An 18,369-nucleotide genomic window follows, 5' to 3' on the forward strand; every position below is an offset into this window, starting at 1 on the left:
TCCTAAGGTGAAAATAAATTGCTTTGATGCCAATGTAAATCTAGCTCAAAGTTAACATCCAAGCTACTTGGACAAGGTAAGTAGCCTTGTCCATATGTAAGCAACTTACAAATGAAAGTGTAATTTAAGTTTACAGAAGTCAAGTCAAGTTAAATGTACAAAAAGAAATAAAGTACAGAAAAGATGAAAGGCATCAACATATCTACCAAAAAACATTTTGAAAAGCACAAGACATTCCAGGTATAAATTATTTCAGGTACATCAACAATCTAGGTGATGATTTACCACAAGAAAAGACAACTAGTGGGCGTGCCATGGTGGCGTAGGGGATAGCGCGACCCATGTTTGGAGGCCTTGAGTCCTCGACGCGCCCGTCGCAGGTTCGACTCCCGGACCCGGCGACATCTGCCCCCCTCTCTTTCCCCCTTTCCTGTCAGCCTACTTTCAAAAAATAAGTGACACTAGAGCCCACAAGAAGACCCCCTGGCGGGGTACAAAAAAAAATATATATATATATATATATATATATACACACAGTATATAAAGAAAAGACAACTAGTGAACCTTAAGAGACACATTTGTCCATTTAGAATATTTTTTGGTCAGATCCTCTTGAGCACAAACTTCTGGCTCTGCACAAGCAGCCAAATGGACAAAACCTCACCTCTATAATGAACACAATTAGTTGTTTTCACTCCATGTATGAAAAATACTTGTAAGCTCAAGCTGATCAATATTTCAAAAGCAGAATAAATGGATGCTGCTTTTTTTCCCTTTTAAACAGTAAATTAATTACTACACACTTGGAAACTATTTGACTTTTTAAAAAAAATTAACACACTTTTAATGTATTTACAATCAGCTTTGCAAAAAAAAAAAACTTTTGCTAAGACGACACATCAGTAACCAGTCTTAAGGACAGCAGCAACCCTCATACAGCCCTGCAAACAACATCAGCAGCCCACAAGAAAAACATGTTTCCAAAAAGCAAGCTCCAGCTGGACACACATCTTCCTTATCAATTTGATGTACATTCCACAATGGCACAATGGCAATCAATTGAGACTTAATCGAGAGATTTTTGAAAGAAACTCCTTTTCCAGTCACTAAAGATTTTTTTTAGTGCTTTAGCCGTTTTAATACAGAGATCTGAATAGAAGTACAAAACGTGCAAAATGTGAATTTTGCATAATTGGTCCTCTTTAAATGTCCCAAATGTATAAAAACATACAGTAAAGCTCCCCAGCAAAAATTAATAAAACAAGCCAGCACTAGAAAACAGACATTACCTGTTATTTTGTCTCGAACCAGTTTGCAGGATTCGATTTCTCCAATACTTCCAAACAAACTCTTCAGCTCCTCCTGGGTCATGTTCTGAGGCAGATAGTTGACTATCAAGTTAGTTTTACTGTCCTCTATGCTCCCCGACTCTACTGGTGAGGAGCAGTTGTTTGAGATTGTTGAGGGACCATTGCTCGTGTTGTTGCACGTTGGCCCATTGGACAGCTGTGTTTCCATGGTCGCAATTACCTGCTAAAGAGAGAAGGAAAATTATGTAAATAATACTTGCATTGATATTGGTAATAAAAGAACAAAACAGCAATTAATAAAGGAAGCTCTTCACACGTCAAAATAATGATTTGATGAAGTAAAACAAATATTGGCCGATTGGCATTGACCAAATTTACATGTCAGAATGACGTTCGTGCATTTTAAAAGAAGGTGGGACATTCACTACAGAACAATTGCATAGTTAAAAAAAAAGAATCTTGACAATTTCATAACAGAATTTTTGTTACTAGTTAAAAACACAAAAAAATCTTTAAGGCCCTTATGACTCTTATAAATATTAAATGTTATGACAAAAATAAAATCACTATTCAGCACAATTAAATAAATATAGGCAGCATTGAATTACTACTAGCAGACAAAAAGCCCTTGCGTGATCAGCGAGACAGGCAGCAACATGTTTATGTATAAAGAGTCATCCTGTATTAACAAATTCACCATATGCAGAAAGTTGATCTTCATAGACACGCCAAAAAAAAGCTATTTCTCTTTAGACATCAAACATACAAATATAATTTGAAAAGAGTGGGATAAAGGTTGAGACTAGGCCTGTCGCGATAGACGATAAATCAATTAATCGTACGATAAATTAAAACTATCGACGTCATTTTAATTATCGGCATTATCGTCTCTTCCGGCCCTTTTCTCTTTCTGTTAATGACACCGAATGAAAAAAGGCTCAACTCCGGTGCTCTCCACTGACCCCCCCTTCCTCATTTCCTTAGTGTAATGCCCAGCGCACACCATCTTATCCTGCACGATCTTACAGCTGTCGGCCGATTGTCGGCCCATTTTCAAAACCTGACAGAACACACATTAGCCGACAGAAAGTGTGGTGTCCAACAATGGGCACAAAATAATGGCTACAAGTCCAGTGAACTAATTTTAAAACCAGGCATTAATCAATGCTTTACTACAATCTACCTGCAATGCATGTGGCTAGTGTCAGCGTAAAGCCCTGACTGAATGAAAATCATTATAACCTATTTACATCACGTTAATGAAGAACAGCTGAAAAGTTACCGGGTTTATCAACTGTGGTAGCAATTTCGCTCCAACTCCTCCCCTTGTCATTTCTATATTCTTTGCATGTTGAATAAACATTAATGTTGTTTCCACATATCATTTCCAATGTCCCCTGGACTTCGGGTTGAGCCGTGTCAGCTCTTTGGGATTCCCCTCCGCGCTTTCTGATTGGCTGCCTGTCACATTCAACAGGCAGCGATAACTCTGTCAGTCGGGGAAAACCCCTGATTTGGATCGGAGCGGCAACGACGATCTACCATAACACACCACACAATCTTAGCAAGACCAACGATTTAAGATTGTTGTAAGGGGAAAAATAGCAGCAAAAAATTGTGTAGTGTGAACGATTGCATCAGGTAGTCGATGTGCCCATCTTCTCTATTTAAATCTAATTGTTACTGAAGGGCAACATAATATACAGACTTCATAATCTTTTGGTTGAATGCAGTATTTATTTCCACTTTGGCTTTATGTTGTTTAGTTTTTTTTTTCAAGTGAGTTTTTTGTTAATGGAGACTGAGAATCCATTTTAATCTTGGTTGTTTTGTTTATTTTGTTTATCATTTCCAGTGTTAAATATTCTTTTGATAATAAAGTGTTTCTATCTTTGGCAAGAAATCGCATGCATTATTACGTCATTTCCATTAAATCAGTGGAAAAAGGTCTTCAAACAATATTATCGTTTATCGCAATAATTTTTGAGACAATTAATCGTTGAGCAAAATTTGCTATCGTGACAGGCCTAGTTGAGGCCATACCAATTCAAAGCATTGACCATTAAGGAAGTTTCAACCCCAACAGTGAGCAATTTTCCCCCAAATTTAAGCAGAAATACTTTAGTTTGAACATCAGAATACAACAATGCCAATATCATTGGTATGGCCTGAGCAGAGAGCAAAAATGACCTTCTGGCCAAATGATTTCAAGATGTGAAAAATGGCCACAGACCCCAGTCCAAGGCTCAGGCGCCCACGAACCACTTCTAAGCAGAGAAGCCACATCGCACAGTCTGACTGCCATGTTAGTTTGGAGTTGTCGTCTGAAAATGTGGACACAAAAAGTACGTCACGTTAGAGAAACAAGGGTAAAAAAAACACAAAAAAACAGATGATTATTGTAGGGAGGTTGATTGAGAAGACCATTTTTATTACAGGCAGTCCATGCACATTCACTTCAATAAGAAAAAAACCAAATATGTTTAAGTCAGTCAGAAGTTATGCAAGACCTGCCTTAAGATGTCAAAAGCTTTTAGCTAAGAAACATCTGATCTCAACAGCATGGACAAAAGGCAAGTGATCAGCTTTGTACAAAAAACACACTGAAGCAAATAAAAATAAATAAAATAATTAAATAAATAATAATAAAATAAAATAAAAACACTAATTCAATAGTGATTTGACAAACATTTCTACATCTGCACATTTTAGCAATACATATTTCTAATTTGCAGACATTCAGAACACAACTGAATAACCACTGGTAAAAAAGTCGTGCAGAAACCAGAGTTCCAATCACTAATTAAGGTAATGCCATTTTAAATTTATGGTTTGATAGCTAAGAACATGTATTACAGATGACTGAATGCTCTACTGATGTAGATAACTTGAATAACCTCTTAGTTCTTATTTAACTCAAACAGCTTAATGACAAAAATGTACAAAAAGCTGCTTTAATGGAAACCAATAAGCTTGGCAATCTTTTAGTCCACCTTAAGTTTATGCATCAGAAAATGTGATGTAATAAATAATCTTATATATTATCAGCAGTAGGAATAACGGTTGCTTTTCTGTTTTAAATAAAAGCAACTAAAGGTTTCCCCCAGTGTATTATAAGCTTGCCGGACTGCCAGGCTTTACTTGCTCTTGCAGAGCAGGTTCACCTCTAGCAGCATTTATATGATCCCTCTATGACTACTGCCTTTTCAGAGTACTGTACCCATGTACACAGCAAGTATAACAGGCTAAACACTTGCTCAGCTCACGCTCAACACAAGCCTCAAAGCGCATCTATGAAGGCTAAATGCTCTGAGAGGTTTCTGTTGAGTGAACAGTGAGACTGATGCAAGCATATCCATCTTTGTAAAGAAGAATGTGTGGCATTATATTTCTGCCATGTTTGTCTAATAAGTGGTCAGGCATGTACTTTGCTACGCCTTCATCTACATAAAGCTAATGTACACAAACCACACTACCAGTTAGACAAGTCTCTCATCCAAATGCTGCCGTTCGCTCGCATAAAGGACCAATCACAACCAGCAAACCAGAACCTGACCGGACAGAAAGATTTAGAAAATCACAAGAAAATTTCAAACACTTGAATTTTGTACCTCATATTTAGTTAAGCATATAAATACACTTACTCTTTGTTAATAATGGGTTGCATTCCTTTTACTTTTAAATGTGACTGCCATTACATCACTTCTTGCAAGATTCCCGATCTGATTACTTAATTGGTATTTATTTTATCAGCAATTTTGTGTTTGCCTTAAATAGTGGGTATTTAATAGTTGTCAATAACATCTTCCACGTAATACCACGTAACTACCTAGTACTAGTTTCAAGTCTCCTGTCAATTTTTCCACATTTTCTAACTGGTGGACTGCCCTCCCCTGCCACTGCACTTAGGTTTTCTGGGGGAAACCCTGCAATGACGTACATCTGAATTTTAAATTTTGTGCAATACTGCAAAATAGTAGGTCTCCTCAAAGCTCTTGTACAGTAAACTCATGTGCCAATGTAACATCATTTCAGTGATTTGTCAAAAAGTCATAAACGTCAGAATACCAGCAAATCAGCCATGAAATAACCTTTGTGAGCATCAAAATAATACAATTGTAATTTAACTACCATGCAACATGCGGATGTAGAATCCCCCCCACCACATTTACTACAGAAAGCGCCAATTAATCAATAAGGGGCCATAAAAATAAACTTCTAAAACTGAGTAAAATAAGATCCGTTTTGGAGTCAAGACAGTTTTATGCTACATTAGTGAACTTCGTCTTTGAAGTACCTTTAGAACATTTCTGCCTGTGACTGAACAGCATCCAGCTACAAACAAGCACAACTTCATCTCAGGGGAAGTAATTTGCAGAGATCTCTGTATAAATTAAGAGGCCAGAAATTAAATGCATCAAAATGTCAGAAACGGATTACTTCTTGAAGAAAGACAAAGCAGGGGCGTGCCGTGGTGGCGTAGGGGTTAGCGCGACCCATATTTGGAGGCCTTGAGTCCTCGACGCGGCCGTCGCGGGTTCGACTCCCGGACCCGACGACATTTGCCGCATGTCTTCCCCCCTCTCCTTCCCCATTTCCTGTCAGCCTACTATCATATAAGGGACACTAGAGCCCACAAAAGACCCCCTGGAGGGGTAAAAAAAAAGACAAAGCAGCAACATGTGTGCAAAATCGACTTCATAAAGAGATTCATGGCAATTTAAAAGTAAAATACATTCAGTGGGATGTTTTGTGCACATTGAGCAGAGAGAAATTTAAAGCTTTTATAGTAGTTGCTTTAAAGTTGTTGTTCTCAAACCTCCAGTGCTTTCAGCTTGGAGGTTGAAGTGATGAAAATGTCAGCCTGTCATAACTCAAACACCAATTGATTTTCTTTACTCAAGCACAGAAAACAGCTTTTGCCAAGTGAACAGGCAAAAACCAACAATCCTAATCAATACGTCTTAAAAGATACTCTGAAAAGTGTTAAAAAAGAAGAGATAAGTTTGTTTTTATTTCAACACTTCTGTTTGGATACTAACATCTAAACTAATATGTTTGCTTACAATTAGTTTAGATCCTGCAGCTTAAATTCCAACTAATTTTGTGTTAGAGCTGCACTATGTAACTTATAAATTTTTAAATATTTTTTATATCTGTCACTATGTCATAGCAGTACAACATTATAGATAAAAGTGAAAAAATAAAAGTCCACCTGCTCCTTGTGATCTTCGTGTTATCTACAGAAATACACAACTGTAAGAAAACAATCAGAGGCAAGAGGTCTTAGTGAGGTCAATCATCCTCGTGTACACACTGCTCATTCTCCTCCACTGCTCTCTGCTTTGCTACAGCTCCTTTCCCACAACAGAGAATACCATGAATATGCAGTCTAGTAAGAATGTCCACCAATGACGGCAGATACAGTTTTCCTTTAATTGTAAGTTGTTTCACTGCTATTAGCATATTCAGCAGTGTGTACACAAGGGTGACTGACAGCGCTAAGAGAATGAAAAACATTTTTATTACTCAATAAGTCTTCACATACCAACCCACATTTGCTTCATCTTTAAAAATACCAACAAAAAAAATCTGAACATGGCTCTACATTGAAAGTTTTTCCATGGAATGTCATCCGAAAAAGATAAAATTTACTGAAATTTGCAGATTAAAAACATGGCTTCATAATGAACTCCTGGGGAAATATATTTTAGGTGACTGGCATTTAGGATTATACCATTTTAATGCTTGTTCTTAGCATTTACAACAAAGCTCTTAGCTGTTATATGAAATATCATTCAAACAGATGTACCCATTGCTCTAGATTCAAAATGTTAAATATTAAAGCTCAGCTCAAAGTGTGAAGCCTCGAGTGTGGGAGGCATAAAGCGGAAAACATTTCCTCATGTACATCTATACTTATCTTAATACAGAGGGACCTTAACATTTTAGTGAAATTTGTGGGCATTTACAAACATGTGTTATCAAGGCAGTAATTTTAGGGGTGTGATAAGTGGTGCGGGTCTTCATCACACATTTACAAAATCAGGCCATAAACCGTGGGAATGCCACTTTCCAGGATTTTTTTTTTTTATTATTCATTTAGCAGTCTTTCATATAGTAAGGAAATAAGTGGTTCAACTTGTAAGAGACACCACAATGCCATTGCATGCAATATTGCAATACAAAACATTGATTGGAAATATTTGGTAGGATACGTTCCAAAAGCCATACATGCAGAGTATGTATGCAAATATTTTCAGCAGGTTGGACAAACTTCTGAGTGGCAGAGCAGAAAAGCTCAAATCTTGGTAGATCATCAAGAAGGCAGTCAAGAAATGTGGTGAATCACTATCTGAACTTTCAGCAACTTAAAATATTATTTAAGTATGTTTTACATATTTTGCAGCACCAGGACCTTGCATTACACAAATACAATAAAGGTACACTAACAAGCAGGCATTTTCAACATAAAAACTGAATTCTGTTATAAAAGGACCAAAGAAAAAAACATTTGTTACTTCTACAGTAAATACTGAAAATAAAAATGGTGTTCTTTTCAATTGGATCATTGGTATACTTCCTCTGAGTGGCAAACCTTCACACAGAGCCAACAGCCTTCAAGTTTCTTAGGAATTAAATCAGAAATCTGGCAAACAGCTCAGATCACAGTCTGATTGTGTGGTAGCCAAAATAATAATAATAAACCTAAAACATTTTTTTCCCCTTCTCAGCATGGAAATTTAAATCTGTACCATGGAATATACAACATCCTTACATCTCATTGAGAGTAGTTCCCCAAGTTTCCATAAAAAGATATGAAAATAATTCACCAATTACAACCATTTGTGGTATTGGGTATTTTGCACATCAGCTTTAAAGCCATTTGGTGAGTTGAAGCAATCATTTCAATTTGTGTCATCTAATTTATTTGCTACCAACAGCAGAAATTCCCATTTACATGTTTCTTTTGCCAACATAAAACATGTAGATGGCAATTTCTGCAGGTAGGCAATCTCAGATTAGTTCTGTATTCAGACAAACCAAAATGTCTACTATTCAGACCTACAACATACTTCATTGACTATGAATCTTTGAATAAAAATGCTGCTCATGCTTTATAATGATATCAGCAGGTTTCCAGTTAAAATGTAGTAATGTGGAAAGTTTGAACCAGTTTCCCTCTAGTCGTGCAAATGGATTGCTTTTAAAAAAAAAAAATCTTGAAAACCGCAGCGCTGTATAATGCGACAAATTTGTCTCATTTGCCATTAAAAAAAACTGAAATGATTGTGCTGATGTCACAATGTTGTGACCAAAGTGTGCTTTGGTTGTGTTTATCTTTAGGTAACAGATGTGAGCTGAATCTTTGTAGGATTTAAATCATCTTCCATGGTACAGTGATCCTCAACAGGTCTCTATATTTCACCGCATCCAAGCAGAGAGGATTGTCTTGAGCATATGTAAAACCTTTATCTACCATGTTTGAAGTACAGTGCAAAATATGAAAAATGTTAAAGGTCACCACAATTCCTTCAAATAAGTAGATATAAATCTGAGGCACGCAAGGTATCATCATTACAAGAGAACAATAGCTATAAAATATACTATAAAATCTTAAATGCTTTATAGTGGTTTCATTCCATTTAAAGTGATCCTTTATCTGTGACCCGTCACTTTTTTCACCAAAGTTGTCAGCATGTGGACAGTGGTTGCAATGAGAAAAACTCTCTGGTCTGTCTTTGCTGTTACTAGTGTATAAAACAAAAAAAAACCTATAACAATTAATGCTTAGCCTGAGGGTTGGGGGGGGGGGAATAAGGAAAGCCTGGTGGCCCGCCGGTCTTACAATAGAATGGGTGAAACCCTGACTGCTATGTCCCTCTAGGAACTTTTAGTCCGAGCACCAAATGCAGCCAGCAGACTGAAAACTGTTTTAAAGAGCAATATAGGTCTGCCGAGTCAGATGCATGAATGGCAAACAAACCAAACCATTCCAAGACCAAAACATTCAACTAAATGTTTAATTGCTTTAAACATTTTAGCTGTCCAAGATGACACGTCCAAGATGCGGCAGTCGATTAAATCAGAATCATTCTTTAGTGTTGCAACATAAGTGTAATTATGTACATTTTACTAATAAATTATTGATTCTTAATTTTACATCCTTATTATAAAACAAACAATTTCATACCATTTCAAAGCTAGTTTATGAAGCCAATTTAAAAATATGCAAGAGCAAAAAAAATGTAATCCGTTTTCAGAGAACACCTAATCTCTCAAGATCTGATATGGTGATACTTTCAAATTTGATTGATTTCAGGCAAAGTTAAATTAGACTTAGAGCTAGACAATAAATCAATAATATATATTGTGATCAGAGGTCGCGCTAGACTCTTGTTCTCAGTCATCTTGACCGACAGTATTAAAAAAATAAAATGAAAAATACATTTTAAAAATGTGCTATTTTTATCCATCAAATTATAATCATATTATTGGCTATTTAGCCGCATTTTTATGCGGTTTAGTTAATATTCACCTATTTTAACCGAAACCAGATCCCATCACACATAAAGCAGATTTCCTCTGTGTTGACAAAAATCACCCGCTGGTGTCTGAACGAACAGTGCCTCACAAATTCCTCCTGGTCGCATCTGCAGAGAAATTTGCGCTACTTCATCAGTCAGTTGGATCTGTCTGATCCAAACCAATCAATTGAACTCTGCAAGTTTTTTTACCCTTGGCGCGGTGCAGGCGTGCGCTTTTATGATTATCTTTCTGCGTGGTTTCGCTTCCCCGAAACGGACAAATGTTCTCCTTCTGTGCGTGGGAGGGTAATGTGAACAAAGAAGGCTCCTTTTATTGAAACCGCAGAATGAGTTAAGTTTAATTCTTTGCAGTGGCGCAGCCCGCATTGGTTGTGCAGCTGCAAAATTCCGTTAACGCGACCTCTGATTGTGATACACGTGATAAAATCAATAGATAATAAATATTATAGAATATATTTGCTGAACTTAAATCCAGAACTCCCAGGGTACCATGGGAGGAAAGTAAGAACGGGGGGAGCAATACATAATATTTACTGCACCTTCGGAAACTCATTTACCAGCCATGTACCGCCACGATGCGCTCCGCCACTCATTTGTTGAGACTGGGATGATATGAAATTTACTGTGAGGTTCATCCGTAAAGTTACACTTGCACTGAAAGCATCAACTACTCAGCCGCCCGCCGTGTTCAGTCTATCCGGTCACCAGTATAAATATTCCCGCAGCACTCTTTCCGTCGTTCGCTTTGAATCAGCAGCTCCCAGAGGAGAAAGGCTGCCGTACGCCAGTCATTTTAAGGATGCTTATTGGTCCCCCAAAAACGATGAAAACCCAGGCATTATTATCAATCAATAAAATACCTATGGCCGAACTTGAAAATTGGATGTTATGCCGCTAACACTTAGCATTCGTCAACAACTCAGAGGAGGAAGTTAGAGCTCTGCGCAACACAAATAATGTTCCGGCCAGAACACGGTGTGCAAAATAATAAAATATAAATTAATGAAGCTTCAAGGAAGGTAAATTTTCCTCGAGAAATTTTAATAATTGAGGTACTCAAATCATTCAAGGAATCATTTCAGCCCTAATCTATAATATCTATAGTTTACAAAGAGTTTCTTGAAGCAGACTGCTGCAGAGACAGATAACTCAGATAGGTTAATATGAGCTCATCAGGCTCTCAATGCATCTTCAAAAAGAAGAAAAGGGACAAAGCAATAACAGTCAGTGCAATTTATATGCATTAGTATTATCAACCAAACATTGTCTGTTCTTGTTGAGGTCTTTTACTATTCTTCATAAGTATTTTAACTCAGCATCTCAACCTGCAAACTTTCTGGTGACTTCACCGACTGTTGATGACAGCATGACTGTATCTGGGTGAAGGTGCAGAAGTATGAATGCTTATTTGATATAGAGAAAGCTGGAAATGTTGGCAATTGCAGACAAAGATCATCATTACAAAGAATCGTGCCAATTTACAGAAAAATCTGATGTCCACACTGTAGTATTCATGGTTCTGAATGTAGGCTTCATAGACTGCACAACCGACAATGCATTGCACAACAGAATGAGTCATGATTTACACGCATGTCCTTAAAGCAAGGTCAGAACCCAGAGAACTTTCTGTTTACAGCACAAACAGAAAGAGTAATAATGCAGACCGCTTTAACCCTAATGGCTTCAACTACACAAGATTTACTTATGGAGAAGATGAACCTCGGAAAAACACCAAGAATCATTTAGCCTGATAACATGGAGGCCATCCATTATTCAGTGCGATTAATTTTTCTGTAGGAAGAGGAATACATTTACCATATTATCCACTGCTAATCTTAGATATTACCACAATATAACTCCAACAAATTTGATTAAAGAGATTAATTACAAAAAGTTAATGTTGAATTTGGATAGTAGAACAATGTTCTGTCTTTAACTATTGTTTCCAAGTTTAGTTTCATTTCTGAATTACTGGTACTCAACACTCCATCCTCACAGCTGTAGCACTACGAGCTGTAATAAGGTATAGTGAAAGATTACAATCTAGCCAAGAACTTACCCACATTATGCAATGTGGGTAAGTTCATCAGGCTAAAGCTCAAAATTTCTACCTCAATATTGTGAACCCAATTACTGTAGCCCTTTGTCTCAAAATTTCAACAAAGTTTTATAATAAATGATACAAAGTAGATTAGGCTCAATGGCACTTATTGGTTATTTTGGATGCTTGACTTTTTACAGGAACTCACAAAAAACTTTATGCCCAGAAGTGTAATGCCAATTCCATTAGCAGTATTAAAGTTGAATACTGTGCTCTGGATTGTTTACTGCTTGGCACATAACTTGTAAAAGAATATTTCACTAGTCTAATCCACTTCTTTCAACTTTAAGTAGTGTAGAGGAATATAATTATATTAATAGTTAAAGATTATGTTGTTTGGTTGGTTCGCACTAAGATATGTTTCAACCTAAAATAAATGTACTGTGTCAAATGGACTGGGTCAATCTGACCTAGAAGTCAGGAAGGAGTTCCTGACTTCTAGGTCAGAGATGTTAGAGCAGGGGTCTCAAACTCCAGTCCTCGAGGGCCGCTGTCCTGCAGTTTTTAGATGTGCCACAGGTACAAAACACTGGAATGAAATTACTTAATTACCTCTTCCTTGTGTAGATCAGTTCTCCAGAGCCTGGCTAATGACCTAATTATTCTATTCAGGTGTGGTGCAGCAGAGGCACATCTAAAAGTTGCAGGACAGCGGCCCTCGAAGACTGGAGTTTGAGACCCCTGTGTTAGAGAGATGTGGAATAACAATCACTTGAGAGGAAAGATATTAGTTTTAAGCTGTTGTGCAAGAAAGTTCTGGCACCCAACCTAAATCTCTTCCCGTTTTGGCTATGAACAGAGGGAATTTGTATCATCTCTTTATTTATATATTCCATGAGTTTAGGCACCTTTAAATTCCTCCATAGTAGCTGCCCCTTCTTCTGCTAGATAAAGTGAAGTAAACCATGTACATTTTCATCTTTTGAATTCAGTCAAAATCTATCATTTTTGGATTGGCCTTAAAGCAATTTAGTTTAAATGCAGCTAAATATTCCTGATTTGTTTACATAAAGCTTGTGTTCTCCAATTACTTTCTACATATTTAGCAACATTTTCAGAACATTAACATTGCAATAAGTGTTTCAGAGTTTTGCCATTTCGTGTATGAAAAAAATAGATTAAAATGTAGCTATTTAAATTTCAAGAGGTTGCAGAGTTGTGTTGGACAGTGGTGCAGACACCACCATGTGTTTTTTCTCTTAGACTCCAACCTTGTTGATTGCCAAACACCATTGCTGCTGTTGGCACAGGTGTTTGTAATCTCACCACCATTTCATAGCCATCTCCTGCTTTTCCAGGTAGGATGGCTGTGTTTACTGCCAAATGTGTTGCACTAACAAAGCATCAGCTTTTACCAGTCAGGAGAATGCTTTGCCAGTCATCTCCTCTTTCTGCAATGTCTATGAAACTTTAAGAACCAGGTCCCTGGTTCTTAAAGGGAACCAGGGACCCTTTAAGAACCAGGGTCTTAAAGGGTCCCTGGTTCTTAAAGGGTAAGGGACAACAATGTTCTGCATTGTTGTCCCTTACAATGCAGAACATTGGTTCTGCATTGTAAGGGACTGATGTATGCATTAGTTGAGGGACAACAGAAAACTAGAACATTCTTGCACATTTAAAAATGCCAAACAAGTCAAATAATATTTTTCCAATGTCAAAATAAAAAGTTAACCATTTGCACACACCTCACACTTAGGACATAAATTGTTAAAATCACTCTACACAACAAAATTTAACAAATCTTGGTTTTGCACTTATTATAAGCTATAATAAATCTGCACAATATATCAAATTGCAGTATCATTGTGTGCAATGCAGCAATTGCAAAACAACTACTTGGATGCAATTTTTGGTAGGATATTCCATTTCAAGAGCCATGCACTCTTGTATGACTCTTGCATATTACCTACATCACCCTGCTGCTGATATGGGTGACATTTTTGACCAGTTAGACATCCAAGTTCCCTTGATACGCACCTATGATGCATGCATGGGATGTTAAAGATCAGAGTGGGACAGATGTCACGTAATAACAGAAAAGTGAAAATGTCTAATGCAATTTTAAACAATAGCACTGCAAGTAAATATTTACTCAATATTTTTCAATCTTGGTGTTGGGTATAGAATTAAGATTCCTTGGCTGGGGATTTAAAAGCAAAGTTTAAGTTTTCAACTTCTCTATCCCATATTAAACAATGAAGGACAGATGAAAATGTTTTTTAGAAAAAGATTTACTATTCTAAGTTATTTACTCAAGGAGCTTCTTCCGTGTTCATGGTATCTGGTTAATCAGGCAACAAGAACATATTGTTAACTTCAGTCTCATTATGGTTTTCCTTTTATTCTAAGCACACACACAGGCTATTGTTCCAATTGAGATACTGCCACAAAGCAGCAATATTTCATTAGATAAACCCTTGGAACAGCAAGCTTGGCAAGACGCCCCCTTCCAAAAAAAAAAAGCAAAAAAAAAAAAACTCAGTCAAGGCTTTCACTGTGTGGAGCCAACCTACAGCATTGTCTTAATGCAGGCATCTGAGTGCAGAGAATCTTGTTCCACAGAGACCTTATAGTTTACATCAGAAACCAGGTTAGAGAAAATCTATAAGGTTCTTTAGTTATACTCATTCTTTCCACCTCCACATTTTCACCCCAATGAGTGGAACATTTTAGGAGGCATTCAAATGTAACATGTTTAATTAGAGACTAGTTCAGATCCCACTGCATCTACGCTGGAAGAGGGGGAGGAGGGAAAAATTTTTGCAAAGTCATGGGTGATTTCAGGAAAATACACTGATAAACATTACAGCCTACTCAACTCTTTTAGAGTGTGACATGCAACTGTCAAACTTTGATGGGCATGGTGTTAATCTAAAGAAAACCACAATGTGTGTTCATAAATATTCCAAGGAAAGTCATCTTACCTCTGAAACAGCAAGATGTTCACATAATACTATACTCCCAAAATGATAAAACATGCATATATTGATGAGGGGAAAAAACATTTTAACATCTTGTGAAACTAATAATTAATATTTTCACTTTAAGGATAATGCACACCAAAGATGTCAAAAAAAAAAAAAAAGCCTCCATTATTTCCCGCCTTGGAACATATGTTTGACCAGCGAGCCTTTTCAAACCAGGAGAGTCTCAGGAGTGCCGACGGTCCTGAAAGAAACATAAACCCAAATACCACAATATTCCACCTCGGGTAGCTCGTCTTCTACACCAAGTTGCTAGTTCTTCTATGGTCGTATTCTACAACCATTTAAGGTAAAAAAAAGTTTTCAGTATCAACAAGATTAATTTGAGATTAAAGAGACCCACAATGTCACCATTATAAGGGCGACGCCAAAAGAGATGCATTTTACGGTATAACTGATTTTATTCTACTAAACCAAGTTTCTTTTGGTAGACTATGCCACTTCCTGGCATAAATAAGGAAGTGCATTTGGCTAAAATCCATAATCAAGTTGTTCAGTTTCAGCAGACTTCAGCATGATATCCAATCTGTGTTAAAGAAGTTATTTAATGTATAACCTTAAAGCACCCCTGATGTGCCTCCCCTTTCAGATAAAACAATCAGTTAAAAGTAGCTATAATCCAGATTATCAATGTTTCACAGGATCTCAGATTTATTCCACAGCCAGGATTTACAAAGCTTTTTCACCTAAAAAGTGAAAACTGCATACAGTAAAAATTTTACACCTGGTGCCAGAGTCCGTGAAAACATAGCTGTATAAAAGTAAAGATTCTGCATCACATCAGAAAACAAGATGAAATATTTGCCCAAAAGGTGCTTTATTTCCAGACTAATACAAGGCAGAGAAGTGAAAATAAGCCTTTTTTTAAACAAAAAAGCTAATTCACATAAGACTACCTATACAATTTTATGCTAAGCATGAAGACAACTGAGATCAGATGTACCGATGTGACACAGAGCACTCAAAGTGAGGAGGTACGAATCCCAGCTACTTGCTCCTCAGAGAATGAAATTGACCAAGTATGCGTGACAAGATGCAGAGCAAAAAAACCTTCCAGAGTGCATACACTGACATGCACAACCCATCCTTGAAAACTAAAAGCCCACAAGTAACAGTTCAAAATATCTGTTAAAACCACAGATGTAACTTCCTTACAGACACACTAAGTGTACAGATGCAAGTGCTGCACTTTACAATCGTGCATTAACAAAAAGGCCTAAATTCTGTGACAAGGAAATTAAAGCATTGATGATGTTTGGCTGCTGGAGCAAAGAGCTTTAAATTAGAGTCACATTATTTGTACTGCCCATAAACATCCATTTGTATTTTCATGTAGATTACATTTTATTTTCAAGCAGCATGAATTTAATAATTTTATGTCTGCAACTTTAATTACATTTGCTTGGTAGCCAATGTGTTGTCTTATCTCTTTCTATCTACAAGGTAATCAACACAGAATGTACTTAACTGATCTTAAAACTTGCCATTTCATGTAAATCAACCATAGACACAAACTATTCAAGTAGGTTGTTTTTTGTAGCTCTTTATGTGCTGAAAACAGAGAAGCACAGAAATGCAGCTAAAGACCAACATTATCTTTGAGAACCAATTCTAAATAAAAAAAACCTTCCTATATTGGAACAAAAACATTACTTCAGTATCTTGCAGAGCCATTTTGTGGGCCATCACCACACACAAAAGGCCAGTCTTGGTCCTCCACCACACTGTGAAATCTCTAGGTAAACGGTTTCTCAAGTCAAATTCTGTGCAGCTTGGCTTAAGACAGATTTTTTTTTCCTTTTAAAAAAACCCGTGAGGAGAAAAACTGTAGACTCAACAGGTCTATCAACAACATGTCAAAAGCAAATCTGCAATCCTTTAACACCTTTTACAGTAGATTGTTCCATAGACTAACTGAATTTAGATAATTTTTTGTTTAAGATATAGAACTTATACATGTCCCAATCCAAAATAATTATTTTGACTGTTTGGGGGAGGGTTAAGTCATATTTTAAATCCATTTCTTTTTTATGCTGATAAAAACTGCAAGGCACAAAAGCCCATGAGCATGAGATGTTGCGTCTGTGGAAGCTGTTGTAATTCACCGAGTGTTTTCAAGGGCAATGCATTACTGGCCTGCAGTGACGATCTGCCCATGCAGAGGGAGGGCCACCCTGTGGCCAACAGACTAAATCTTGTGCAACATCCAGACAAGCTCTACTACACTAGAGGAGGAGGCCATGTTATGAAAAGAAAAGGGGACGGATGACCATTTAGGAAGGACAAAAGACGTAAAATTGCTTCTCTTTTCAGCGAGTCTCTGCATACTAACCTGGTTCTGACAGCGACACACAATGAAATACAGAGAAAAGTGATGTGTGGCCTCTGAGTCCTGCATTTTAGTCCCTGTCAGCAGCCTTTATTTAGAAAGGCAAACGTAGTCGCAATACACAGAGACAGCAACTCTTATCTCATGTCCTCAGCAGTATAGGGGTTGCTGAAGCTGGAATGGTTGCAAGAATAGAGGGGGAGAAAACGGCTAAAAACAGCAGATATTCATCACACGTTGAGACTTCATCTGCAGCAACTTAATTAAAATGAAGAGCTCTTGTGCTCTCACAAACGCTACTTGAAAACCATAAATAACAGACACTATATAACATTTCACAACCATGCAGTTGCTTCCAAAAATGATTTCAATATTAAGAGGCTCTATTTTATATGCCTGGGTTTAAAGTGTGCTCAAAAAAGTGCATCTTAGCACTTTCAGGTCAGCATTTTCTTTCCAGTCAAAATTACCTTGTCTTAAAAAGGTAAAATTTTAGTGAACTACAAAATCTTTAGACCATAAAAAACCTAACCAAATCCTTACAGAGAGATCCCATATTTTAGTAACCTACAAGTAAATTGTCAGAGAAATATGCAAAAAACAAGTTTACTGAAATTACCATCATGTTAGACTCCAAGACAGAGGGGTAAAACCACTGCTGCCAAAATTAGTGATTGAGAGCAAATGCAGTGGTAAGAAAAACACAAGCAGTAAGAAGTTCAGTGATTAGGACCGTCTACAATAGCCAAAATTAATGACATAAATTACTGTCCAACTCACTGCCAATATAACTCAGCGCTGCAATACCAAGGACATGACTGATTTTATTTCCTTCCGGTCTCACCAAGTGCTTCCAGTGTTGGAAACTACACAACACAGGTTTTCCAATGATTTCTATGCCAAATTCCCATAATTTTCTTTAAATATGTCCAAAAGTGACCTGCAATTATTTGAGGCCAGAATATAATTGTATTGACCCCTGATCTGACTTTGAGGACCCAATCAAAAATATGTAGAATATAAAAAGATGTGAATTCAGAATCGGGGAAGCATCATTGTATTCAGATTTCCCAAACTAGTCATTTTTCCTGAATTC

General features: G+C 37.0%; 1 protein-coding gene across 4 annotated transcripts in view; it reads right to left on the bottom strand.

Annotated features, from left to right (window-relative positions):
• The window catches only part of elavl2 (ELAV like neuron-specific RNA binding protein 2), a 40,422-nt gene that overhangs the window by 17,937 nt on the left and 4,116 nt on the right, over positions 1-18,369 (bottom strand). For 2 of the 4 annotated variants that reach the window (XM_028038370.1, XM_028038367.1), the window contains exons 2-3: positions 3,544-3,634; positions 1,290-1,533 (exon numbers count right to left, since the gene is read on the bottom strand). In XM_028038370.1, coding sequence (XP_027894171.1) covers positions 1,290-1,533; positions 3,544-3,615 — 316 coding nt within the window. In that variant the 5' untranslated portion in view covers positions 3,616-3,634. The remainder of the gene's footprint in view (positions 1-1,289; positions 1,534-3,543; positions 3,635-18,369) is intronic. The other 2 variants (XM_028038368.1, XM_028038371.1) reach the window with 2 other exon arrangements.

This window comes from Xiphophorus couchianus, chromosome 14 (genome assembly GCF_001444195.1).
Source record: "Xiphophorus couchianus chromosome 14, X_couchianus-1.0, whole genome shotgun sequence".
In the NCBI taxonomy this organism is placed as follows: domain Eukaryota; kingdom Metazoa; phylum Chordata; class Actinopteri; order Cyprinodontiformes; family Poeciliidae; genus Xiphophorus; species Xiphophorus couchianus.